This window comes from Petromyzon marinus, chromosome 17 (genome assembly GCF_048934315.1).
Source record: "Petromyzon marinus isolate PM22_M1 ecotype Great Lakes invasive population chromosome 17, UKy_Petmar_22M1.pri1.0, whole genome shotgun sequence".
NCBI lineage: Eukaryota > Metazoa > Chordata > Hyperoartia > Petromyzontiformes > Petromyzontidae > Petromyzon > Petromyzon marinus.
The window spans coordinates 10,543,578-10,570,638 of NC_133683.1; the positions used below are offsets into that span (position 1 = coordinate 10,543,578).

At 51.6% G+C, this 27,061-nt stretch overlaps 1 protein-coding gene across 1 annotated transcript; it reads left to right on the forward strand.

The window, feature by feature from the left end:
- The first annotated feature begins 450 nt into the window (after positions 1–450).
- ARSB (arylsulfatase B) lies at positions 451–26,876 on the forward strand. Its single transcript, XM_032956195.2, has 8 exons — positions 451–895; positions 5,850–6,036; positions 11,274–11,464; positions 13,045–13,252; positions 15,518–15,767; positions 17,532–17,602; positions 20,289–20,414; positions 21,459–26,876. The coding sequence occupies exons 1-8, from the start codon at positions 617–619 to the stop codon at positions 21,731–21,733; spliced, it is 1,587 nt and encodes a 528-aa protein (XP_032812086.2). The 5' UTR covers positions 451–616; the 3' UTR covers positions 21,734–26,876.
- The last annotated feature ends 185 nt before the right edge of the window (positions 26,877–27,061 follow it).

A 27,061-nucleotide genomic window follows, 5' to 3' on the forward strand; every position in this document is an offset into this window, starting at 1 on the left:
TTATGTTTATATGATTGTGGTGATGGTTGTACTTTATTAATCCTTAATCTCTGCCATTACATACAATGAAACAAGAAAATGTAAAAAAGTAAAAACAGAGCAATGTAGTACAATACACTCTTAGACATTATTGTAAAAAATAAGTCCATCCCATGTGTTAGTGATTTTTTTTTATATTTTAGGCAGGAAATTCGTTTTCAAATGTAGATATTTTTTCTGGGTTGGGACCCCCAGACACCCTGGAAGATTTGGTCCCCCCCAATGTTGACTTCATGGCTACGGCCTTGGTATAAATTCCTGCAGTCACGAAAGCTTCAAGTCAAGGTGAGACCTCTCTCTGTCATGCATTACAGAGAACCGTGCGGCAGATACCGCTAGGCGGCGCAAGGGAACCACACAAATCACACCACCACCCACCACCCCATCACCCCATCACCCTCCTACCCTGCTCCATCCTCTCCCCTCCCTCCTCTTCGGAGGCGGAGCGGATCTGCGTCCGGCCTGAGCGCACGGAAACGCCGTTTTGACGCACGGCCAACAGGGGGACAAAAGCAGAACACGAAAGAGAAAATGATTTGACATCGACAAGAGACAGAGAGAGAGAGACACAGAGTCCATGGCAGATCGCGAGACGATGAATCCTGCACCGCAGCTGCTGCTGCTGCTGCTGCTTCTGGTGGTGGCGTGCGTCTCGCCGGCGAGACCTCCTCCTCCACCTCACCTCGTCTTCATCCTCGCCGACGACTACGGCTGGAACGACGTTGGCTTTCACGGCTCTGAGATCAGGACCCCGCAGCTGGACAACCTCGCGTGGCACGGCGTCAAGCTGCTACGCTACTACGTGCAGCCCATTTGCACTCCGTCTCGCAGCCAGCTGATGTCGGGACGGTACCAAGTAAGGCGCTGCCACACAAAGACAAAGGATCTCCCCCCCCCCCCAGTGTAGCCTCGAGCAGACCGTCGGGGCAAGTGCTGTGAGCCCGTCGCACCGGTGAAGGCTGGGACGGCACCGCGAGGTGGCCAGCAACCGCGCCCGGCCGCCTTTGTCTCTCCCTTGTCGCGATGTTTACTACGCACCGCACCGGGAACGCGTTTGAGGCCGAGTCGACCTAGGGGAAAGACCCAGGACCGGTTCGGATAATCGTCGCCGCTGTTGGTGGCCGTGAGCGGGAATCGAACTCGGGTCGCCGGGTTCGTAGCGCGGCGTAGCGCTAACCGCTGCACCACCGCTCCCCACACGCATCGCAGATGGACGTGTGCACAGACAAAGATCACCCGGGTAGCCTCAGCGGACTGTTGCGGCAAGTGCTGTTGGCGAGCAGCACCTATGAAGGGCGAGACGGTGAACGATGGGGCGCGTGGGTGGCCAGCAACCACACCCGGCCGCCTTTGTCTCCCTGGTGGCGATGTTTACTACACAGCGTACCGGGTACTCACTTACTGCTGAGTCGACCTAGGGGAGGCCCAGGACAGGTTCAGGTGGTTGTCATCGATTTTGTGACCGTGAGCAGAAATCAGTCACACACACACATAGACGTGTCTCACACACATAGACGTGTCACACACACACACACAGACGTGTCACACACACACATAGACGTGTCACACACACACACAGACGTGTCACACACATAGACGTGTCACACACACACATAGACGTGTCACACACACACAGACGTGTCACACACACATAGACGTGTCACACACACACACAGACGTGTCACACACACACACAGACGTGTCACACACACACACAGACGTGTCACACACACACATAGACGTGTCTCACACACATAGACGTGTCACACACACACACAGACGTGTCACACACACAGACGTGTCACACACACAGACGTGTCACACACACACATAGACGTGTCACACACACAGACGTGTCACACACACAGACGTGTCACACACACAGACGTGTCACACACACACATAGACGTGTCACACACATAGACGTGTCACACACACACATAGACGTGTCACACACACACAGACGTGTCACACACACATAGACATGTCACACACACACATAGACGTGTCACACACACACACAGACGTGTCACACACATAGACGTGTCACACACACACATAGACGTGTCACACACACACAGACGTGTCACACACACATAGACATGTCACACACACACACAGACGTGTCACACACATAGACGTGTCACACACACACATAGACGTGTCACACACACACATAGACGTGTCACACACACACAGACGTGTCACACACACACATAGACGTGTCACACACACATAGACGTGTCACACACATAGACGTATCACACACACATAGACATGTCACACACACACATAGCCGTGTCACACACACACACACAGACGTGTCACACACACACACAGACGTGTCACACACATAGACGTGTCACACACACACACAGACGTGTCACACACACACATAGACGTGTCACACACACAGACGTGTCACACACACACATAGACGTGTCACACACACACAGACGTGTCACACACACACACAGACGTGTCACACACACACAGACGTGTCTCACACACACATAGACGTGTCTCACACACACATAGTCGTGTCACACACACACAGACGTGTCACACACACACAGACGTGTCACACACACACAGACGTGTCACACACACAGACGTGTCTTACACACACACATAGACGTGTCACACACACACACACAGACGTGTCACACACACAGACGTGTCACACACACACATAGACGTGTCACACACACACAGACGTGTCACACACACACAGACGTGTCTCACACACACATAGACATGTCTCACACACACATAGACATGTCACACACACACACACATAGACGTGTCACACACATAGACGTGTCACACACACACATAGACGTGTCTCACACACACATAGACATGTTTCACACACACACAGACATGTCACACACACACAGACGTGTCTCACACACACATAGACATGTCTCACACACACATAGACATGTCTCACACACACATAGACATGTCACACACACACATACACACATAGACGTGTCACACACACATAGACGTCTCACACACACACACAGACGTGTCTCACACACACACATAGACGTGTCACACACACATAGACGTCTCACACACACACACAGACGTGTCACACACACATAGACGTGTCACACACACACAGACATGTCTCACACACACACAGACATGTCACACACACACATAGACGTGTCTCACGCACACATAGACGTGTCTCACACACACATAGACGTGTCTCACAGACACACAGACATGTCTCACACGCACATAGACGTGTCACACACATAGACGTGTCTCACACACACACAGACGTATCACACACACATAGACGTGTCACACACACACACAGACGTGTCACACACACACACATAGACGTGTCTCACACACACAGACGTGTCACACACACACACATAGACGTGTCACACACACATAGACGCGTCTCACACACACATAGACGTGTCACACACACAGACGTGTCACACACACACATAGACGTGTCACACACACACACACATAGACGTGTCACACACACATAGACGTGTCACACACACATAGACGCGTCTCACACGCACACACACACATAGACGTGTCACACACACACAGACGTGTCACACACACACATAGACGTGTCTCACACACATAGACGTGTCACACACACACACACAGACGTGTCACACACACACAGACGTGTCACACACACACATAGACGTGTTACACACACACACACATAGACGTGTCACACACACATAGACGTGTCACACACACATAGACGTGTCACACACACACACAGACGTGTCACACACACACATAGACGTGTCTCACACACACATTGACGTGTCTCACACACACATAGACGTGTCACACACACACACATAGACGTGTCACACACACACATAGACCTGACACACACACATAGACGTGTCACACACACACATAGACGTGTCACACACACACACATAGACGTGTCACACACACACATAGACGTGTCACACACACACATAGACCTGTCACACACACATAGACGACCAAATGGGTCTGAATGTGTTCAATGAGAAGGGATCTCAGAAGCGAGCAGTGAGTTGCCTGCACTGAGTTTTTATTTTAAAAACTGATTATCGTTTATTACACAAGTGTGTAATACATACGCGTGTACTACACAAGTGTTTATTACACAAGTGTGTGTTACACAAGTGTGCATTACACAAGTGTTTATTGTACACGTGTATATTACACACGTGTGTATTGTACAAGTGTGTATTACACAAGTGTTTATTGTACAAGTGTTTATTTTACAAGTGTGTATTATACACGTGTGTGTTACACAAGTGTGTATTACACAAGTGTGTATTATAGACGTGGGTGGAAACCGGAGCACCCGGAGAAAACCCCACGCACACGAGGGTGCAACGCTCTATCCCCGTAATTGGGGGACGGTAACTCGGGGTGTGGCCACGGTGGCTCGGAGATGTTAACGAGGTCGCCTGGCCTAGCGTGGTCGTGGGTTCGATCCCGACCCTGACGTCTGCTGCTGTATATTTGGAGTTTGCGTGTCTCTCTCTCTCTCTCCCCGTGGTCTCGTGGATTTTTCTGCGGGTGCTCCGGGTTTTCACTCCACATTTAGGGCGAGATGCCCTTTCTAGGGTATGCGAGACGTGGCCTGATTTTTTTTAGAAGGTAAATCATCGAAACGCAAAGTAAGCACGGGCACTTAAGCACAACTGCTTTGTTGCATTAACCCCTCTGTATTTATTAACATTGTACATTTGTTTACGATTGACCACCAAAGGGGTACAGTCTGCAGGAAAGCTGAAGAGCCACACTGGTTGAGAGTATTTGGCTGCTATAAATGTGCACGTGATGATAGGGCCACTTCGTCGTGCTGACATTTGTGAGACTGTTGGGGGCAAGTGCTGTTAAGCGATCACCGATGATTTTGAAGGCCAGCATAGGACCGCGTTTGTCTCCCCGGTGCTGACGTTTACACAACCGCACCAGGGACTCATTCGAGGCTGAGTCGACTGAGCGTTTGTGCTTCTGTAAAAGTGCTCGCTGGTTTCAGCGGGCCCACTGCTGGATTATTTTTTTTCCGCCTGAGGACGACCGCTTGTGTTGCGATCGAAACGTCGTGATTTATTTAGTTTTCTAACCACGTGACTTTCCCGAAAGAGCCAAAGAGTATGGATTCCTGCAGTCACGAAAGCTTCAAATCAAGAGAGCTACATAGCTCAGTAGGCCTACTTCATCATTATCAACATCACGACCCACGGGCAGATAGCCCGTAGCAGGCGTCCACTGCATATTTGGTCATGTTTCCACTTTCCTCTGCTAATGTACTCAAGTCGTGGCCACATCTGTCTGGCAGCAATCTCTTATCACGTCATCAAGCCATTCTCTGTTAGCTCTTCCTCTCGGTCCGGTTCCTTCCATTTTTCCGAACGATAACAACAACACTTTACATTTTCCAGTGCGCCTTACCTGGTAAAATACAAAATGGTTTAAAATAAAAAATATATACAGTAAAATCTTGGATTGCGAGCATAATTCGTTCCGGAAACGTGTTTGTAATCCAAAGCACTCGTGTATCAAAGCACTCGTATATCAGTTGTGATCACGTGACGCTCGGCAGTACAAAGCGTATACGTACTGCTCGTATTGCAAGACCCTCGCTCGTTTATCAAGTGAATATTTATTTTAAATTTTTACTCGTCTTGCAAAACACTCGCAGACCAGGTTACTCGCAATCCGAGGTTTCATGATAGTTTTTTGTTTTGTTGCTACAGTAGGTTGCTGTGTATTGTCTATTGTTGTCCGTTGTTGTTCAGATCCACACGGGTTTGCAGCACGGCATCATCTGGCCCTGCCAGCCCCACTGCCTCCCCAGCGACGAGACGCTGCTGCCCCAGCTGCTGCAGCAGGCCGGCTACGCCACGCACATGGTCGGGAAGTGGCACCTGGGCATGTACAAGCGCGAGTGCCTCCCCACGCGCAGGGGCTTCGACTCGTACTTTGGTGAGTGCAACGTCGGCTCAACGTTGGCGCGCTTTGTGGTTGTTGTTGTTGTTGTAAACGCCATCACCTTCGGAGCGAATCGGCGGCGGATTTGGAAGCTTCCTTCCCCCAACCGCCCACACACGAGGCCCAGAATATGTTTGATATTTTTTTTTATTGAAATTTACCAGAGAAAAAAAATGCATTGAGTGTTTTATTTTTATTGTTTTCAATGCAGTGCCCTGTTTATAAAACGTGGAATTTGAGGACTGTCCACCTCCTCCCACACCACTCCCCCTTGGGAAGTTTCCAGTTCCATATCCAAGGATGAGCGAGTCTTGGTTCAGGGTAGGGTTTCAGTTCAGTAGATGTAATCATTATTTGTAAACGATTTGCGTTGCGTGTACAGTAAAACTTTGGATTGCGAGTAACTTGGCACGCGAGTGTTTTGCAAGACGAGCAAAACATTTAAATAAATATTAATTTGATAAACGAGCGAGGGTCTTCAACACGAGTAGTGTACGTATACACGCTTTGTACTGCCGAGCGTCACGTGATCACAACTGATAGACGAGTGCTTTGGATTACAAACACGTTTCCGGAACGAATGATGCTCGCAATTCAAGGTTTTACTGTACATTTTAAACATTGTAGCCGGGTGGTGGCAGCGGTGGCGGTCGTGGCTACGCGTGCTGCCATCCAGCACTGTGGAGGAGGCAGCGAGGGGGTTGGTGGATCGCTGTGCAATTATCTGGATGTGTTATTATCTGTATTTTGATTTGGCGTGCTGATCTTAAAGGTGCATTTAAAAATTTGATACTCCGACTGATGCTGCTGTTGTTGTGGAGTGACTCATGCAGCCAGCTGTGGCTCTAGGGTTTGGTGTTACATGTTGTTTATGTCGTTTATTGTGAAAATTCGGTCACAGTCCCTATGATCACTGTTACATTGCTTTTATGGCTTTATTTTTTGGTGATTTCAAAAAGTTTTTTGGTTTGGACACGTTTGTTTTGTTGTAGTACGGAGTTAGACTGATGGCCTTAATCTAAGTTTTCTTGTGGTTGTTGTTGTTGTTTGACTTTCATCCCACTGGGATTTTTGCACACAGCGTTGGTGTGCGGTGCTTTTTTTCAGGAATATTTTTGCTGTTTTTTCATGGATTTGCTGTTTGCACAGTCAAATGTTTTACCCCGCCTTCCCGCTCGTCTGCGGTTCCTCTTCGTGCCTCCGAGTCGTTCTCTCTCTTCGAGAGCGAGCGAGTGAGCGAGCGCTGTTGTGGTGGCGTGGAACCGGTTGAGGCTATTGTTGTTGTTTTATATATATAAATGTAGCAGCTTCTGAGTGGCTGCAGTGGGCAGATGCACCCGTTCCATGCAGCAAAACACGAATCGTCCAGGGTCAGTTCTTACCGCCGCGTATTCGGTGAACAGCATCGTGAGCTTAACGATCGATGTCAATCAATGAATCGGCATCGTGGGCACACGCAATTTCGAAGCCGGAGCACGAATTAGGAATCGTGACGTCGGTCATGAAAAGCCCACGCGCGAAATCGGGGACGGAACGCGTGCAACGGAACAAACGACAGATACGAGTGGGACGATGCGAATGAGACGATTTGTATCGTCACCACTTTGTTGTCCTTCCCCCCGCACCTCTGATTAGCACGGTTGGCTACGTGCGGTGCGAAAAAAGTTCAACATAGTACATACGTACGTAGACTCACACAGAGACCCATAGACTCACACAGAGACCCATAAACTCACACAGAGATCCATAGATTCACACAGAGACCTATAGACTTACACAGAGACCCATAGACTCACACAGAGCCCCATAGACTCACACAGAGACCCATAGACTCACACAGAGCACCATAGACTCACACAGAGACCCATAGACTCACACAGAGACCCATAGACTCACACAGAGACCCATAGACTCACACAGAGCCCTATAGACTCACACAGAGACCAATAGACTCACACAGAGAACCATAGACTCACACAGAGACCCATAGACTCACACAGAGACCCATAGACTCACACAGAGACCCATAAACTCACACAGAGATCCATAGATTCACACAGAGACCCATAAACTCACACAGAGACCCATAGACTCACACAGAGCCCCATAGACTCACACAGAGACCCACAGACTCACACAGAGACCAATAGACTCACACAGAGAACCATAGACTCACATAGAGACGCATAGACTCACACAGAGACCCATAAACTCACACAGAGACCCATAGACTCACACAGAGCCCCATAGACTCACACAGAGATCCATAGACTCACACAGAGACCAATAGACTCACACAGAGAACCATAGACTCACACAGAGACCCATAGACTCACACATAGACCCATAGACTCACACAGAGCCCCATAGACTCACACAGAGACACATAGACTCACACAGAGCCCCATAGACTCAAAGAGAGACCCATAGACTCAAAGAGAGCCCCATAGACTCAAACAGAGCCCCATAGACTCACACAGAGATGCATAGACTCACACAGAGACCCATAGACTCACACAGAGACCCATAGACTCAAACAGAACCCCATAGACTCACACGGAGACCCATAGACTCACACAGAGACCCATAGACTCAAAGAGAGACCCATAGACTCACACAGAGCCCCATAGACTCACACAGAGACGCATAGACTCACACAGAGACCCATAGACTCAAAGAGAGACCCATAGACTCACACAGAGCCCCATAGACTCACACAGAGATGCATAGACTCACACAGAGCCCCATAGACTCACACAGAGACCCGTAGACTCACATAGAGACTATAGACTCACACAGAGTCCCATAGACTCACACAGAGCCCCATAGACTCACACAGAGACCCATAGACTCACACAGATACCCATAGACTCACACAGAGACCCATAGACTCACAGAGACCTATAGACTCACACAGAGACCCATAGACTCACACAGAGCACCATAGACTCACACAGAGACCCATAGACTCACACAGAGACCCATAGACTCACACAGAGACCCATAGACTCACACAGAGACCCATAGACTCACACAGAGACCCATAGACTCACACAGAGACCCATAAACTCACACAGAGATCCATAGATTCACACAGAGACCCATAAACTCACACAGAGACCCATAGACTCACACAGAGCCCCATAGACTCACACAGAGACCCACAGACTCACACAGAGACCAATAGACTCACACAGAGAACCATAGACTCACATAGAGACGCATAGACTCACACAGAGTACCATAGACTCACACAGAGACCCATAGACTCACACAGAGACCCATAGACTCACACAGAGACCCATAGACTCACACAGAGCCCTATAGACTCACACAGAGACCCATAGACTCACACAGAGACCAATAGACTCACACAGAGACCCATAGACTCACACAGAGACCCATAGACTCACACAGAGACCAATAGACTCACACAGAGAACCATAGACTCACACAGAGACCCATAGACTCACACAGAGACCCATAGACTCACACAGAGACCCATAAACTCACACAGAGATCCATAGATTCACACAGAGACCCATAAACTCACACAGAGACCCATAGACTCACACAGAGCCCCATAGACTCACACAGAGACCCACAGACTCACACAGAGACTAATAGACTCACACAGAGACCCATAGACTCACACAGAGACCCATAGACTCACACAGAGACCAATAGACTCACACAGAGAACCATAGACTCACACAGAGACCCATAGACTCACACAGAGACCCATAGACTCACACAGAGACCCATAAACTCACACAGAGATCCATAGATTCACACAGAGACCCATAAACTCACACAGAGACCCATAGACTCACACAGAGCCCCATAGACTCACACAGAGACCCACAGACTCACACAGAGACTAATAGACTCACACAGAGAACCATAGACTCACATAGAGACGCATAGACTCACACAGAGACCCATAAACTCACACAGAGACCCATAGACTCACACAGAGCCCCATAGACTCACACAGAGATCCATAGACTCACACAGAGACCAATAGACTCACACAGAAAACCATAGACTCACACAGAGACTCATAGACTCACACAGAGACCCACAGACTCACACAGAGACCCATAGACTCACACATAGACCCATAGACTCACACAGAGCCCCATAGACTCACACAGAGACACATAGACTCACACAGAGCCCCATAGACTCAAAGAGAGACCCATAGACTCAAACAGAGCCCCATAGACTCACACAGAGACGCATAGACTCACACAGAGACCCATAGACTCACACAGAGACCCATAGACTCAAACAGAACCCCATAGACTCACACGGAGACCCATAGACTCACACAGAGACCCATAGACTCAAAGAGAGACCCATAGACTCACACAGAGCCCCATAGACTCACACAGAGACGCATAGACTCACACAGAGACCCATAGACTCACACAGAGACCCATAGACTCAAAGAGAGACCCATAGACTCACACAGAGCCCCATAGACTAACACAGAGATGCATAGACTCACACAGAGACCCATAGACTCACACAGAGCCCCATAGACTCACACAGAGACCCGTAGACTCACATAGAGACCTATAGACTCACACAGAGACCCATAGACTCACACAGAGCCCCATAGACTCACACAGAGACCCATAGACTCACACAGAGACCCATATACTCACACAGAGACCCATAGACTCACAGAGACCTATAGACTCACACAGAGACCCATAGACTCACACAGAGCCCCATAGACTCACACAAAGCCCCATAGACTCACACAGAGACCCATAGACTCAAAGAGAGACCCATAGACTTACACAGAGACGCATAGACTCACACAGAGCCCCATAGACTCACACGGAGACCCATAGACTCACACAGAGCCCCATAGACTCACACAGAGACCCATAGACTCAAAGAGAGTCCCATAGACTCACACAGAGACCCATAGACTCACACAGAGACCCATAGACTCACACAGAGCCCCACAGACTCACACGGAGACCCATATACTCACACAGTGCCCCATAGACTCACACAGAGACCCATAGACTCACACAGAGAGAGCCATACATAGTTTGTTGTCCTTCCTCGGCACCTCCGATTAGCACGGTTGGCTACGTGCGGTGCAAAAGAAGTTCAATGTGCGTACAATAACGAAGGTGACCCTCGGATCGCGTATGAGCCCAGCGACTCATTGGTGAGGGCGGCGTTTAAACTCCTCGTGACGAGCGCAGGGTACCTGACGGGCAGCGAAGACTACTACTCCCACAAGCGGTGCGTGCCCACGCCGGCCCTCAACCACACGCCCTGTGCGCTGGACTTCAGGGACGGAGAAGCCGTCGCCCATGGCTACGAGGGAGACTACTCGGCCGGGATTTTCGTCGACAGGGCCCGGGAGATTATTGCGAAGCACAATCAGAGCAAGGTACGAGAGCTGACGGTCGGAGCCTGTGCCTGGGACACAGGATGCCGCCGCTGTAAATTTTCACGCGGTCGGCCGCTTCGTCGAGGTATTATTTGTTGTCAGGAGGTTGGAGGCAAGTGCCGTTGGCGAGCACCTATTATGAATGCCAGCACAGGACGCGCCGGGGTGGGTGGCCAGCACCACGCCAGGCCACCCTTGTCTCCCCGGTGCTGATGTTTACACAACCGCACCAGGTACTCATTTGAGGCTGAGTCGACCTAGGGGAGGCTCAGGACAAATATTCGCCACTCTTATTGGTCATGAGCGGGAATTGAACTCGGGTCGCTGGGTTCATAGCGCAGCGTGCTAACCACTGCGCCACCGCTCCCACGGATTAATTGAACGATTCACCACCCACACCCCCACAAACCCCCTTCCAGGGTTTCAGTGATTCGTCATCATTCGGGGGTCCGATTCGATCCAAGAATCGATCCTTGCCTCACTTTCTCCGTCTCGTTTGCACGGCGTCCTCCATCGGCGCCATTTGCAATCCTTGCAAATGTTCGGCTCTCTCTCTCTCTCGCGCGACAACACGGGAACGCGACAACCCACGTATCGCGAGTCGACGCGCCCCTCGACGCGCAGAGTTATTCCCCTCCGCTTGCTTCCATCTTCCTCGACGGCGCCCCCAGGGCTTCAATCTCCACCCGGTCGGGGGGCCCTCCACCTCGCTCCCCGGACCACTCGGGAGGAGCTCGCAGCTCGCGCGGCCTCGCTGACGCCGCCAGGGTCACAACGCTGCCCGCAGTGGCTTCTCGTAGCTGTCAGGAGGGGCGTGGGGAAGGCAGCGGGGAGCCCGGGCGCGGTGAGTGTGGAGTCGGGGGGAGGGGGGGGGGGGCGATCGGCCAATTCCCACGCGGCATCGTGAAATGACGGCCATGGGAACGTGGTGGCGGTGGTGGTGGCGGCTCTTCCTCGTGTGGCGATTGACTTTATGAACCGCATCATAGTTACGTTATAGGCAGGTCGTGTTTACGTTGCCCAACGTGCCTTGTGGTCCGTCACTTGAACTTCAGCCACTGTAAATGAAACGGACGGAAACAATTACGGTTTTGTGTGACCACCAGGCTCAGTATTGACTCCGAGTCGGAACAGGGCTGCTGAGTAGGGGGAGGGGGAGGTTGGGGGCAAGGAGGGGCAGGTGGGGCAAGGTGGGACAGGTGGGGCAGGTGGGACAGGAGAGGAGGGGGGACAGGAGGGGAGGGGGGAGTTCCCTGGGCCTCAGAGGGGGCCTCATCTGGCATTTCACCCCAGCCCCAGCCTTTGATCCGAACAAACGTCGCGAGTTCAAATCACACAGCCCAGCCTATCTATCATCCCTCTGGGGTTCGATAGAGCGAATTTCAAGAGCTGTCGCCCCGTGGGCAGACTCTACCGTGGGAATGTAAAATTCCTCACCCCCCCCCCCCACCCCGCCGTCCCGGGAGCCAACGCCAAAGATTAGTGCTACCGCGTTGCTCGTATGAGCCGGGAGATGCTGAACATTGCTACCAGCTCACCATGTCCTCCCCCCCCCTCCCTATTGTGTTTTTTTCTTCCAGCCGCTGTTCCTGTACTTCGCTCTGCAGTCGGTTCACGAGCCCCTGCAAGTCCCGCAGAAGTACCTGGAGCCCTACGCGTTCATCCGAGACGCCAAGAGGCGGACGTACGCCGGCATGGTGTCCATGATGGACGAGGCCGTGGGGAATGTTACCGAGGCCCTGCGGAAGTTCGACCTCTGGAATAACACCGTGCTTGTCTTCTCCACGGGTGAGACGGTCGCGTTTCAGGTCGTGGTGGTTTGTCGCCTCTCCAGAGTGGCATTTGAGTTTTTTTTTTAATTCCCGCCCGTGGCTTCGGGTTGCCGTCATTTGAAAACAACGACAAAGAATATCAGTTTAACACGAAGTAGTAGTAGGGCTTTCGCGACCCAATATTATCCATGATAGAAGTTCTTTTTTGGGCATAGATCACGTAAATATAAATGTTTCGTTAAACCTGCCACTGCCCCCGACACAGCCACTTAGTAAGGTTTGTCACGTAAACAAAACGTGTCAATTAGTTACTAGTTCAGCACACCGGTGTGTTTGTAAACACAGTGTTCACAACAGTAAACACTGTGTTTACAAACAAAATGCTTATAAAACATTTACAAACGAGTAACTGTCGTGGGTTTACAAAAAGCGGTTCTTGAGAAATTACCTTTCAATCGAGATTTAAAAGTACACAGCTCCAGTGCCTTCCTCGTATCGGAAGGAAGATCGTTCCAGACGGCCGCAGAAGCGCACCTGAAAGCGCGCCTATGCAGTGGCAGTCTTTGGCTTCGATGGCAGCAGCCAAAAGTCGCCGCTGCGAGGGTGCACAAAATAAGCCGTCACGTGACCGCCGACTGCACAGTGAGAGACCGTCATGTGACCGCCGACTGCACAAATAAGCCGTCACATGACCGCCGGGCGGTGCAGTGAGAGACCGTCACGTGACTGCCAACTGCACAAATAAGCCGTCACGTGACCGCCGGGCGGTGCAGTCAGAGGCCGCCACGTGACCGCCGACTGCACAGTGAGAGACCGTCACGTGACTGCCGGGCAGTGCAGTGAGTGACCGTCACGTGACCGCCGACTGCACAGTGAGAGACCGTCACGTGACCGCCAACTGCACAAAATAAGCCGTCACGTGACCGCCGAGCGGTGCAGTGAGAGGCCGTCACGTGACCGCCGACTGCACAGTGAGTGGCCGCCACGTGACTGCCGGAGTGGTTCAAGTGGCGCCACCTCCCAGGAGCCGTTCCCTGACGTGCAGCGCTGCTCGACCGTGAGAGTGGAGGGGGTTTTTGTTTGTCTCCGTAACGCGACGTGGATACGACGTAGCGATGGGAACACGGAGAGCATGCGGCTAGACCACACGGGATGCGCATGGATACTGGGTGGGTGTCCGCCCGCTCATAAACGGGTGCGACCGGCTGTGGGCCTACGCGGTGGGCAACAGAGGGCAGTGCAGCCAAACCCATTGTTGTCCTGCGTTGGTTGTACCGTACAGACAGTCCCCGGGTTGCGGAACGCCCGACTTACGGAAATGCGCCCATAAATCACGTTACGAAACAAATGCAATATGCGGATTTTTGTTGCGTCAGTTACGTAAGCGTGAGTAGTGCAGCGCCGCGGTGAGGTTGCGGAGCGAGGCGTAAGCCGGACCCGCCTTACGAGGCTCTCCACCAAAACGCCGCCTTCACCAGGCCCGATCTTCACCAGGATTTCGGTAAATGGAATTTTTTGTAGTGTTACGTAATTCTTTCCCTTTTGCAGCATGACGTAATTGTTTGTTTTCTGGATACAGGAGATGTTCATTAATAGGGGAGATATTTGATGAAATGAAAGAATCGTAAGGAGTGCAGAGCGTACGTACCTTGACACGATACAGTACAGGTAGCGATAGAGTACTGAGAGAAAACGAACTCGTCATCGGGTAGTAGGGGAGGCACAACTCTTTCCGGCTATGGGATTTCTCTTGATTTTTGGGGAAAATTGTTCAGTTCCCGACATACGGAAAATTCGGGTCACGGATCGTTCGTGGGAATCCTAACCTTTCCTTAACCTTTCCTTAACCCGGAGACTGCCTGTATATCAAGGATGTCTTTGTCAATATTTGTACCCCCATATTTATCCACTTTCGTGCCCATAAACAACATTGATTCGTGCCGAATGACCGCAAATCGTCCTGCCCGCTAACTCGCACCATCGCGCGTGCCACGTGGTGTCGATGGAAACGGTGGTGTAGCGGCGAGCGCGCTCCGCTACGAACCCGGCGACCCTGGGCCTTCCCTAGGTCGACTCGGCCTCAACCGAGTACCTGGCGCGATGTGTAAAACCATCACCGCTATGGGGAGACAAAGGCGACCGAGCGTGGTGTCGGCCACCCACCCCCGTCGTGTGCCGCGCCGGCCTTCAACAAGTGTTCGCTAACAGCACTTGCCCCTGCAGTGTGTTAAGGCCACACGGGGGATCTTTGTCTTTGTACCCCACTTGGCCCGCTCAATAGACAACGGAGGGCAGACGCTGGCGGGAGGCAACAACTGGCCGCTGCGTGGCCGCAAGGGCACCCTGTGGGAGGGCGGCGTCCGCGGCGTGGGGTTTGTCGCGAGCCCGCTGCTGGCGAGGCGCGGCAGGGGGGCGGTCTGCGACGAGCTCGTCCACATCTCCGACTGGCTGCCCACGCTCGTGAACCTCGCCGGGGGGTCGACCGCGGGGACCAAGCCCCTGGACGGATTCGACGTCTGGAAAGCTATAAGGTGCATTCTAGACTAGCTATAATCTATAGGGTGCCGGGTCCATCCCCGTGTAGGTTTGCCTGGAGCACGTCTTTTTCGAAGGATGTTCTGTCTGTTGGATGCACGGGTGTTGTATGTATGTACGATGTTTTGTCTGTTGGGTGTACGGGTGTTGTATGTGTGTACGATGTTTTGTCTGTTGGATGTACGGGTGTTGTATGTATGTACGATGTTTTGTCTGTTGGATGCACGGGTGTTGTATGTGTGTACGATGTTTTGTCTGTTAGGTTGTTGAGCATTCGTTCGTTTGCAAAATCAAACGTGCTGATGAATGCCGGTGACGCGACATTGGCGGTGTTTAGTACGTGACGGATGACCATAACTAACTGGGCGATTGAGATTCTATTAATGTGGCGCACGCGGGCGGTGGCTGCTGCACCCAGCTGCCTGCGATCCAAAAGTGTGGAGGGTTTGGTGGATCACCGGAAAAGTGTTGTGAAACTCCTTTCCTGTGCGTTCTCGAGGAGGTGTGCCATACCCTGGCTTGCCAGGAGAAGGCAGTGCAGCAAGTTGACTAATCGCCATCCGTTTCCATCTGTGCGGGGATAGAGTTGCCCCTCCACCCCCTCGCACAAGTGGGTTTTCTCCGGGTTTTCCAGTTTCCTCCCACGTGTATAAACACTCATTAATCTCGATTTGAAGCTTTCGTGACTGCAGGAATCCATACTCGTTCATTGAATTGGCCAAACACTCTAATACAGGACCGCAGATCTTGGTGCGGGTTGTGGCTATCTTCCTGCTTCTCTGTGGTTTGTTGCCAATTAACATCTCACCACGGTGGCTAGGAGATGTTAACTACCTCGCCTGGTACACAGGAGGTCGTGGGTTCGATCCCGACCCAGACGTCTGCTGCTGCTGCTGTATATTTGGAGTTTGCGTGTTCTCCTCGTGGTCGCGCGGATTTTTAATCAGCTCCATTTTTTTCCCTCCACATTTAGAATGAACGTCACGCATTTAGTGTATTTGGCATACTGCTATACATTTTCACGTGGTAAACCACTTAGTTGAGCTATTGTTTGTGGTAGCCAGATCGCTTCTGAAAAAGAGCGATACAGTGCGCCCTTACCTGGTAAAGTAAAAAAAATAGTTTTGTTTTCAAATAAAAATAATTTAAACTTGTACCGCACCGCCGTCACACGGTGTTCACTCGCTCTCGACGAGAGAGGAGGAACCACGGACGAGCGTGAAGATAGCAGAAGCCACACAGTGAGCACCCCTCCCCCCCGAGCTCTGCAATCCTCTATATATTAAGGTGTTATCGGCCAGCTAATTAGGAAACTGGAGCACCCGGATAAAAGCCATACAGATGGAACAGGTGGAGTCCATATTTACCGTACCGCGTTCTCCTGGAAAAGCCAGGGGTGGATGGATCCTCCTCGACGCCCACGGGTTGGGGCATTCTGAAACATTGGTTGCAGCGATCCACCGAACCCTCGCTGGGGCTGCAGAGCACCGCGTGGGGTTACAGAGCTCCGTGTGGGGTTGCAGAGCTCCGCGTGGGGTTGCAGAGCTCCGCGTGGGGTTGCAGAGCTCCGCGTGCGGTTGCAGAGCTCCGCGTGCTGCTGCAGAGCTCCGCGTGCGGCTGCAGAGCTCCGCGTGCGGCTGCAGAGCTCCGCGTGCGGTTGCAGAGCTCCGCGTGCGGTTGCAGAGCTTCGCGTGCGGCTGCAGAGCTCCGCGTGAGGTTTCCACCGCCGCCCGGCTCACTCAACGCGTTTCTTGTTGCAGTGACGGACACCCTTCGCCGCGGGTAGAAATTCTTCACAACATCGACCTGATGTTTGAAGACAATCTGCCGTGTAAGTCTCACTGAAGACATACACTTCATGTATGGGTGTTGTATGTAAATATAGCCCCGCAATATTTACTTAAACTGATCTGTGTTTAAACTCCGACGAGGTCCCTGAGATCTTCAGATCGCCTTCTCCTAGGCAGTGGCACAACTATGGGGATTGGGGGTAGCGCTGTTGCGACGCATAGGGGCCCAGACAGCCGCAAGGGGCCCCCGAATCAACAGATAAACGCAAATACAAACAATGTTAAGAAAACATATTTTAAAATAATAATTCATACAAAAATTTGCTCCGGTCTACCATGTACCAAGCCCGACGATTACCGCGTCTGGCTATCGTGTCGATCCACCCCCTTTGAGGACACCCTAGGCCAATGTGCCGCCGTGAAAGCGAGACGTACGATAACAAAAAATAACAAAACACTACGACGTTTCGACAGCTTGTGTTGCGATCGAAACGTTGTAGTGTTTTGTTGTTATTTGTTGTTATTTTCTTTGAACCTATCTACGTGACTTTACCGAAACACCCAAAGAATATGAATCCCTGCAGTCACGAAAGCGTCAAGTCAAGGGGTACGTGTACACATGAAAGAGACTAATGCAATAAGCGTTTTTTTGGGTTAAATCGCGTAAATATAAATCTATCGTTAAACCCGCCACCACCCGACACAGCCAATTAGTAAGATTTGTCACGTAAACAAAACGTGGCCAATTCGTTACTAGTACAGCACACCGGTGTGTTGGAGAGTAAATCCACAACATTTAAAATTTCGCCAGTAATTCCAACCAGCATCATCAGGCGACAGCCAGATTTGTGGAGAAATCCTCCCGGTGGCGGGTTTAACGACAAATTCATATTTACGCGATCTAATCCAAAAGAACATATTATGGATGATATTCGTCGCGAAAGCCTCTTACGTGTTAAACCATTAATAATAATACGACCAGGTTCAGGCCGCAAGTTTGAAGGTGATCGTCCACACTTCTAGAAATGGTCCTTGACACATGACGCAAAATGAAACGTCGCAATCCCGGCGCCGTGACATCGCCCAGAACGGCGGGCAATGATCTCTCGTCTTAATTGTACTGCCTTGTCAATTGGCGCACTGTGTGCCCAGCCGGCGCGTGGCCGCTTCTCACGGTCACCCCCCCACACGTCTGCGAAAGTGGCTCTGAAATGTGCGTCTGAAAATTGTGGAACTGCCCACATCTGGTTGTTAACGTTTCCCCCCAACCTTGGCGGCCAATTGGCTCTGTTAATCAGAGCATGCAAACTCACGATGGGAAGGTCACAAGTTCAACATTTTTCGTCCGCGATTGACTCGGCCAAACCCATCGCCTCCGGGTTGCTCGAATAAGTTCGAACTCCGTGGGAAGTGTACAACGGTTGTCCTATGGATAGACTCGCCCCCGCCATAGCAATGAGGATTTTTTTCACCGCTGGTCCGTTGTCACCAGCGGTGATGAGCGCCGCCCCGTGCCCGTTCGAGCGTGGAGGTAGCGGGGGCTGACCTCTCGTTCCATATCACCAAGTTGATCTCAAATCTGTTTAGATTTGTGGTCTCGCCCAGGTCGGCCGATCTCGTCAGATCTCGGAAGCTCGGCATGCTTTTGAGGCTGGATAGTTCTTGACATGGGCGACCATCGTGCTGTGCAGGCCGCTACGCCTCCCTCGCCTTCTTGGCCCTCACGCCACATTCTCCCACGGCGCGGGGAGGCCCTCATCCGGCAGTGGACTGACGGGGGTTGTCAAAATTGTTCACTCTTACAGGCACGTGAACACATCGGTGTGTGGATAAAGCTTTTATCACCTGAAGGTGGCACAACTTTAGGGGTTTAAATTTGATTATGTGGCCAAAGACGGTGAATTACGTGATAACAAGTTTGAAACGAGTGGTGGATATCAAAATTGTTCACTCTTACAGGCACGTGAATACATCGGTGTGCAGCTAAAGCTTTTTTCCACCTCAGGTGGTACCAATTTCTGCTGTGGCCCAGTGATTTGTAAAGGCGCAGTCCTGCAACTGCTCGCTCACGCCACCGCTGGCGAAAAAAAATGGGGCTTCCACTCGAATCTCCATAGAGTGCCTCCACCAGGGTATCTTGCCCGACACTTCTACGTCCAACCAGGCACCTTTAAAGAGGCGGCAGTGTACCCACACTGTGCCCCACCACACGCGACCTGCCGATGGACTGACTGCGGGAGGACGGAGGCAGTTGGTGGGGGGCGGGGGGGGGGGAGAGGAGGAAGGGGGCATTGGGGAACGTTTCCCATTGTTGCGACTTGCGGGGGGCCAGGAGACCGTGGCCGCACATCGTCTCCGGCTGTGAAGTGCGTCAGGGCCGTGCCGGGCGGTACTGGTTGTTGTTGCCCTGCACTTGCTGGAGGAGGAGGAGGAGGAGGCTGCCACATGGCTCTGTGGCTACGTGGGGTTGACGTCCACTCACTCACGTGTCACGTGTCACGTGTGTGTATGTAAAACGCCGACAAACAAATGCATTTATTTTGCTTTCGAATCCGGCGCTCTGAACTGGATGACAGTCGCGTGTAAAAGCATTCGCTAAATAAAACTTCTGCGCCAGCAGAGGAACTGGTGGCGACCTCTGGCTTGGCAGGTCCAGTGTGATCACCTTGACACCACGGGTCTCCGTGGTGTCCAGTTTCACTTTGGGTTTCTTTTTTTCTTTGGCAGGTGCCGTTGAGGGCAAAGCGGAACGGAACGAGAGATTTCCATTTCGATGGAACAATTCTACCTTCAACATCTCCATACATGCGGCGTTGAGGCATAAAAACTGGAAGCTTCTCACCGGAGACCCAGGTAAGGTCGTATATGATGATGATGATGATAATTCCATTTGTTTATCTAGGAAAGCCTTCTCTGTGTCTCGGGACTATTTTCAGGAGGTTTCTGCAATGGGATGTTTGGCCAAATTCCATTTGTGATCTCCTAGCACCTTGCAAGCAGGTGTGGGAGCTTTATAAATCTCGACGCTATCCACCAACTCTCGCCCCCAAAATTCAGGGTCACAGGCATGCCCCACCACACCCAGATACACCGTCATCCCTCAGACCTCTGTCTCCAATCAGACATAGCCAAAGGCCGTAGCTGTTGGTGAGTCACTTCCGAACTCTGCTACATTTAATCCTCTTTTTTTTCTCTTTCTTGGCAAAAGAAGCTTTGGGTGGCGCTCACCTCTGCTGCTGCTTCCTGAGCCAGTGTCGGAAATTCCACTTTTCTAATCGAAGGCCAGTCTCTGTCCGTTGGTGGACCGCTGATGAATTTCCTCAAAGTGGCAGATTTAAAGCCACGGATAGCCACGGGACCCTTTTTGCTGGGAAAAAAAATATATGATGAAACCAGCAAAAACGGTCCCATAGCTATAACTGCTCAACCCGACATCGTAATGCTTTTATACTTGCGTTGTATTTGTGCTGTTCACCTTTTGGCGTTCTCTGGTCTAACACTTGTGGTGAGACAAGGCCACAACGGAGGCCGTCTCTGGTGTAGGCCAATCCGTTTCAAGGACAGTGCATGTACATTATCAAAGCATGTTTGTTTGCATGTTTTACCACAAGCACGTGTGGCTGATGCAGACCTGATGCCTCGTGACAATGGGTGTCTTAACACCTCCTGTATTATTGCCGGAAGAGGTCAAACACGTTTCTGTTTTCTGTTTTCACCACGGATAGCTATCCGTGGTCACGGGACTAGCTCATTCTAATCACACGACACACATATTGCATTTCTGGGGGGGGGGAACCACAAGGGCTTGCCCCCACGTCGGTTCGATGACACCTTCGTGGTTCGATGACACCTTCGCGAACACCGTGCCGTATTTCAGCCGTGGCCTTCCGTTTCCAGGATGCGGCCAGTGGTTCCCTCCGCCACACGCCGAGGGAGCCACGGAGCCACCGCCGGCGCTCGCGAGCGGCGCTCCCGGGAGACGCGTGCGGCTCTTCGACGTCGTGGCCGACCCGGAGGAGAGGGTGGACCTCTCCGACCGCTTTCCCGACGTGGTGCGGGAGCTGCTGCTCCGCCTGCAGCGCTACAACGAGAGCTCGGTGCCCGTCAGCTACCCGCCCGACGACCCCCGATGCGACCCCGGGCCCGCGGGGGCGTGGGGTCCGTGGGCCTGAGTTGGCAGGGGGCGCCCCCCCCCTCCCCCCCCCGGGGTGGATGCCCCTCCCCCCCGGGGTGGATGCCCCGCGTGCCGTCCGTTGTTTGTTCGGACCTTCGGCACTGCCCCACTGAACGATCGTAGGGAATCATTGATCATTGTTTTAATTAACGTGCAGTGCACTGGTTATTGATCGATGAGCGTGCGGGGTATGGAGCCTTGTGGGCTGCAGCAATCCCAGTGTGTAGATTAAAGGTCTACAGTGGCACCAGCGTGTAGCCTGCAGTGATAGATGTCTCAGTCTACAGTGACACCAGCGTGTAGCCTGCAGTGATAGATGTCTCAGTCTACAGTGGCACCAGCGTGTAGCCTGCAGTGATAGATGTCTCAGTCTACAGTGACACCAGCGTGTAGCCTGCAGTGATAGATGTCTCAGTCTACAGTGACACCAGCGTGTAGCCTGCAGTGATAGATGTCTCAGTCTACAGTGGCACCAGCGTGTAGCCTGCAGTGATAGATGTCTCAGTCTACAGTGGCACCAGCGAGTAGCCTGCAGTGATAGATGTCTCAGTCTACAGTGACACCAGCGAGTAGCCTGCAGTGATAGATGTCTCAGTCTACAGTGGCACCAGCGTGTAGCCTGCAGTGATAGATGTCTCAGTCTACAGTGGCACCAGCGAGTAGCCTGCAGTGATAGATGTCTGTCTACAGTGACACCAGCGTGTAGCCTGCAGTGATAGATGTCTCAGTCTACAGTGACACCAGCGTGTAGCCTGCAGTGATAGATGTCTGTCTACAGTGACACCAGCGCGTAGTCTGCAGTGATAGATGTCTCAGTCTACAGTGACACCAGCGGGTAGACTGCTGTCCCATGGTCTACAGTGACACCAGCGGGTAGACTGCTGTCCCATGGTCTACAGTGACACCAGCGGGTAGACTGCTGTCCCATGGTCTACAGTGACACCAGCGGGTAGACTGCTGTCCCATGGTCTACAGAAACACCAGCGGGTAGACTGCTGTCCCAGTAACACCAGCGTGTAGCCTGCTGTCCCATGGTCTACAGTAACACCAGCATGTAGACTGCAATGACAGACACCACAGTCTACAGTGACACCAGCGTGCAGACTAGAGTCACTCTCTGTTTTCGCCAACACGTTTAGACTACGCAAGCACAAATTCTGCGGCGATTCCGGCTGTCGGCTGGTGGGAGTCTGGAGTGCGACTTCGGCCCCGCCAGTGCCGCCCATGGACTCCCTCACACCGTGCCTGCCTTCCCAAAGCAGTTCAGTGCCATCGCAGTCTGTCGATGAGGTGGAACGTTCCTCGGCGATGACACGGTTATGGATGACGACGATGACGACGACGATTTAACTTCAGGTAAAACAAGAAGTGGCGCCGTACGTGACAGACGAGCCCGTGTCCTGCGCTTGCCAACGTTGACCCGGTGGTCAAAGGCGGTGCTAGGGAGTTGACACAGCGACTGTAATCGGATTATAGGGACTCCTCTACTTACAAACGAGTTAGGTTCTAGAGTTCTATTCGTAAGTCGATTTGTTCGTAAGACCAACTTTACTCCTGTCAATTCCAAACGTGTTGTACGGCGTGTACACTAAACACGGGGAAAGTTGTATAATCTTCTGCAGATGTAGATGCCACTGGTTCTTCATGTTCTGCAGATGTAGATGCCACTGGTTCTTCACGTTCTGTAGATGTAGATGCAACTAGTTCTTCACATTCTGAAGATCTAGTTGCCACTGGTTCTTCACGTTCTGCAGATGTGGATGCCATTGGTTCATGTTCTTTAGATGAAGATGCCACTGGTTCTTCACGTTCTGTAGATGTAAATGCAACTGGTTCTTCACGCTCTGCAGATGTAGATGCCACCGCTACTTCATGTTCTGCAGATGTAGATGCCACTGGTTCTTCACGTTCTGCAGATGTAGATGCCACCGGTTCTTCATGTTCTGCAGATGTAGATGCCGCTGGTTCTTCACGTTCTGCAGATGTAGATGCCACTGGTTCTTCATGTTCTGCAGATGTAGATGCCACCAGTTCTTCACGTTTTGCAGATGTAGATGCCACCGGTTCTTCATGTTCTGCAGATGTAGATGCCACCGGTTCTTCATGTTCTGCAGATGAAGATGCCGCTGGTTCTTCACGTTCTGCAGATGTAGATGCCACTGGTTCTTCACGTTCTGTAGATGTAGATGCCACTGGTTCTTCATGTTCTACAGATGAAGATGTCACCAGTTCTTCACGTTTTTCAGATATAGATGCCACTGGTTCTTCGTGCTCTGCAGGTGTGGATGCCACTGGTTCTTCACGTTTTGCAGATGTAGAAGCCACCACCGCCATCTATTGTGCGGCGGTTGAGCTTACGATTCTCGGTCCGAACAGGCAACTGAACACATACGGACAGGTTTGTGCGTATCTCTGAAAGTTCGTAAGTAGAGGAGTCCTGCACTAACAACGGCAGGTACTAATCATCCCCGAAGGGACGCTTCACTGTTCTTGCGTAATCAGTTATTGTGTTCATCGGACAGAGGAAAGTGCAAACAAATGTGCAGTAATTACCTATGGGCTATCTGCCCATGGATCGTGGTGATGATGATGATGATGAATTAGATTACTGCTGCTTATCACAAATCCGTTTATACTTTTTTTTGGGCCGGCAGTGCTGAGACCTTGGTTTCGGATTGAAGCAGCTGCCCGTGATTAAACGGGGCCCAGACAACCAATGACTGCACACAATTAACCCATTACATTAAAAACCAATTCTGCACTTAATTTGTTCAAATGCAAAAACTTACAAATAAGCACTTAGCATGTCACAGCCGCCGTGCCCGACAGCGATAGGGGGAACAACAATCGGAGCAATTTGCATTTACTTGAAGCCTTTCACAAGAAAGTCTCAAGGCGCCGTCCATGAAAAGGACAAAGACAAAGAACTGGGCAGCGGGATGAGAGCCAAAGAGGAACAGAGCCGATTAGCTCGTCCGTCCCAGCCAGCCAGCCAGCCAGCCAGCAAAACTTATTTTTTTAATAAAATGGTGCTATGCGTTTTTAGTCGGGATTGAGAAGATATCAACAGGGCAGTGGAGAGTCCCACCGCTGGTGGGGAAAGCGTGCTGCAAGGTGCTTGTGTGCAGTTGTCACGCGGGCGCTTCCCAGCAAACTCGCGCACAACTGTAATCGCACAACTCGGATCACACAACTCGGATCACAAGCAACAACAACCCACACGGTGGTGTCACCCGACACGTTGTGACATGTCGCCATGCACGCGGTGGCGTGGCGGTGGCGCGGCGGTGGTGCGGTGGTGACGTGGTGGTGTGGTGGTGGCGTGGTGGCGTGGTAGTGGTGCGGTGGTGGTGTGGTGGTGACGTGGTGGCGTGGTGGTGACGTGGTGGCGTGGTGGTGGCGTGGTGGTGACGTGGTGGTGACGTGGTGGCGTGGTGGTGACGTGGTGGCGTGGTGGTGACGTGGTGGTGGTGACGTGGTGGTGGTGCGGTGGTGGTGCGGTGGTGGTGTGGTGGTGGCGTGGCAGTGCACAGGACAGGCCTGCGGTTAAGAACTCTGGAGGCAACCGCTGACGAATCACGTGCTGATCGCGTGTAGATCTGCGACACTCCCCGACAGGCTGGGCCACGATTTGGCCATGACGTGGCAGTATGGCAAGCGGGTTTGTGGACTTGTCTGTGCGAGCCTTTTAGGCGTTATCCTCTCTTCTTATGCCTGGGGTTTCTCCAGGTTCTCCACTTTTTTAATGTTCTCACACGTAAAGAACTCCTTGAGAGATCAAATGAAGAGGCAGTGGCCAAACATCATAATGGAGGGCCCCTCCTGAAAGCGTCTTGAGACTCGGTGAGCGTTTCCTTGATAAATTACATTATTATTAATATTGAAATAGAGCAAGTCATAATGGCCAGTGCTCTTCATGCCAACGCACACCACCTTCCATCTGCTGTTTAAAAGTTGAGCTGGAGCCAAGGTCTAACTTTGGCAGTTGTCGCACCATCTGGCGTCTGAACGTCACTCCAATGCCCATCGTGGTACCCTGTCACCCCCTCCTCCATCCTGCGCACATCCTACTCATTGCAACCGACTCCTCTTCTTAAGAACGTCTGCTGAATGTTTTTTTTTTCTGAAACTTCCCCGCGGTATTCCAAGTTGTTTACCCTTGTCCGTATCCGAACTCCAGAATAACGGATTCTCTTTTGTATTGCAATGGCGACCTCTGCTGCTGCTGCTGCTTCTTCGTCTTCTTCTTGTCGTACGGCTGATGGTGTAGATGCAGACCAACAACTACAATTTCACGGTCAGGGTGGTCAAGCCGGGCAACCACGTCAGGAGCAACGGATCGGGCCTCTGACTAATGAGGGGGGGATGCAAAAACGACTGCAATGAAACGTCGCTGTCGAGTGCCACAGTTGCGCACTGCCATCCGAACGGATTGCAAAGAGGGCATCTTGCGGTGGCGTCATATTTGTGTTGAGAATTTAAATCCTCCCGGGTGAGCAGTCGGAGCGCTTCCAGGTGCGCGCGTTCTCGCCACCTTGGGGGGAACCGCTGCCGCTCGAGATGGCCGAGTAAGGGATTTTATTTTAGCGCGCCGCGGTCCGTGATCGAGTGGAATCGTTTTGCGGCTACGATTTGTCAGCTGCGCGCGTCTGATTAGCACAAGCGGCCTCGTCTTGGACCGGAGCCAGGCTCTTAGCATTTCCTCTACTGTATTGTTGGTGGTGGTGGGGTGTGAGCACGTCGAGGTGACGGTATGAGAGGTGCCACTTTTTCATAGCGTGCCGCAGAGCCGCAGTTCGCTTGCACCCACGTCCGCTGTTTCTGGACGTTTGTCAGACGCGTTAAGCGGCGGCAAGATTTACGATTGCTTGAGCGAAGACGTAAGTGCATTATTTTACACTTTTTTTGTAAACAAAAACAATTCTGAAATGTGCCTGAATTTAAGTCGCGTGCAATTAATTCTTTGACTTTGGAAATTCGTGAGTTTTTTTGTTGTTATATTGAAATTTGCAACGGTTGAATCTTCACGTTATGCTTTTACCAAATAGCGGCATTACATTATTGAAATGTAGTTCAGTTTTCAGAACGTTTCATTCATCTTGAAACGATGTCCTTGGGTTTTTGTAACGGGGGGGGGGGGGGGGGCGGGAAAAAAAACCGGTTGAACGCTCTGTTGAGCGGTGATAATTGCATCGATACGTTGCAATCAACTTTTAAATTGACAACGGTCTAGGCCAGTGGTTGGCAGCCTTACACACATTTGCTTCTCAATCGTAAACAATGTATTATGTTAATAAATACATGGGGGTTGATGAAACAAAGCAGT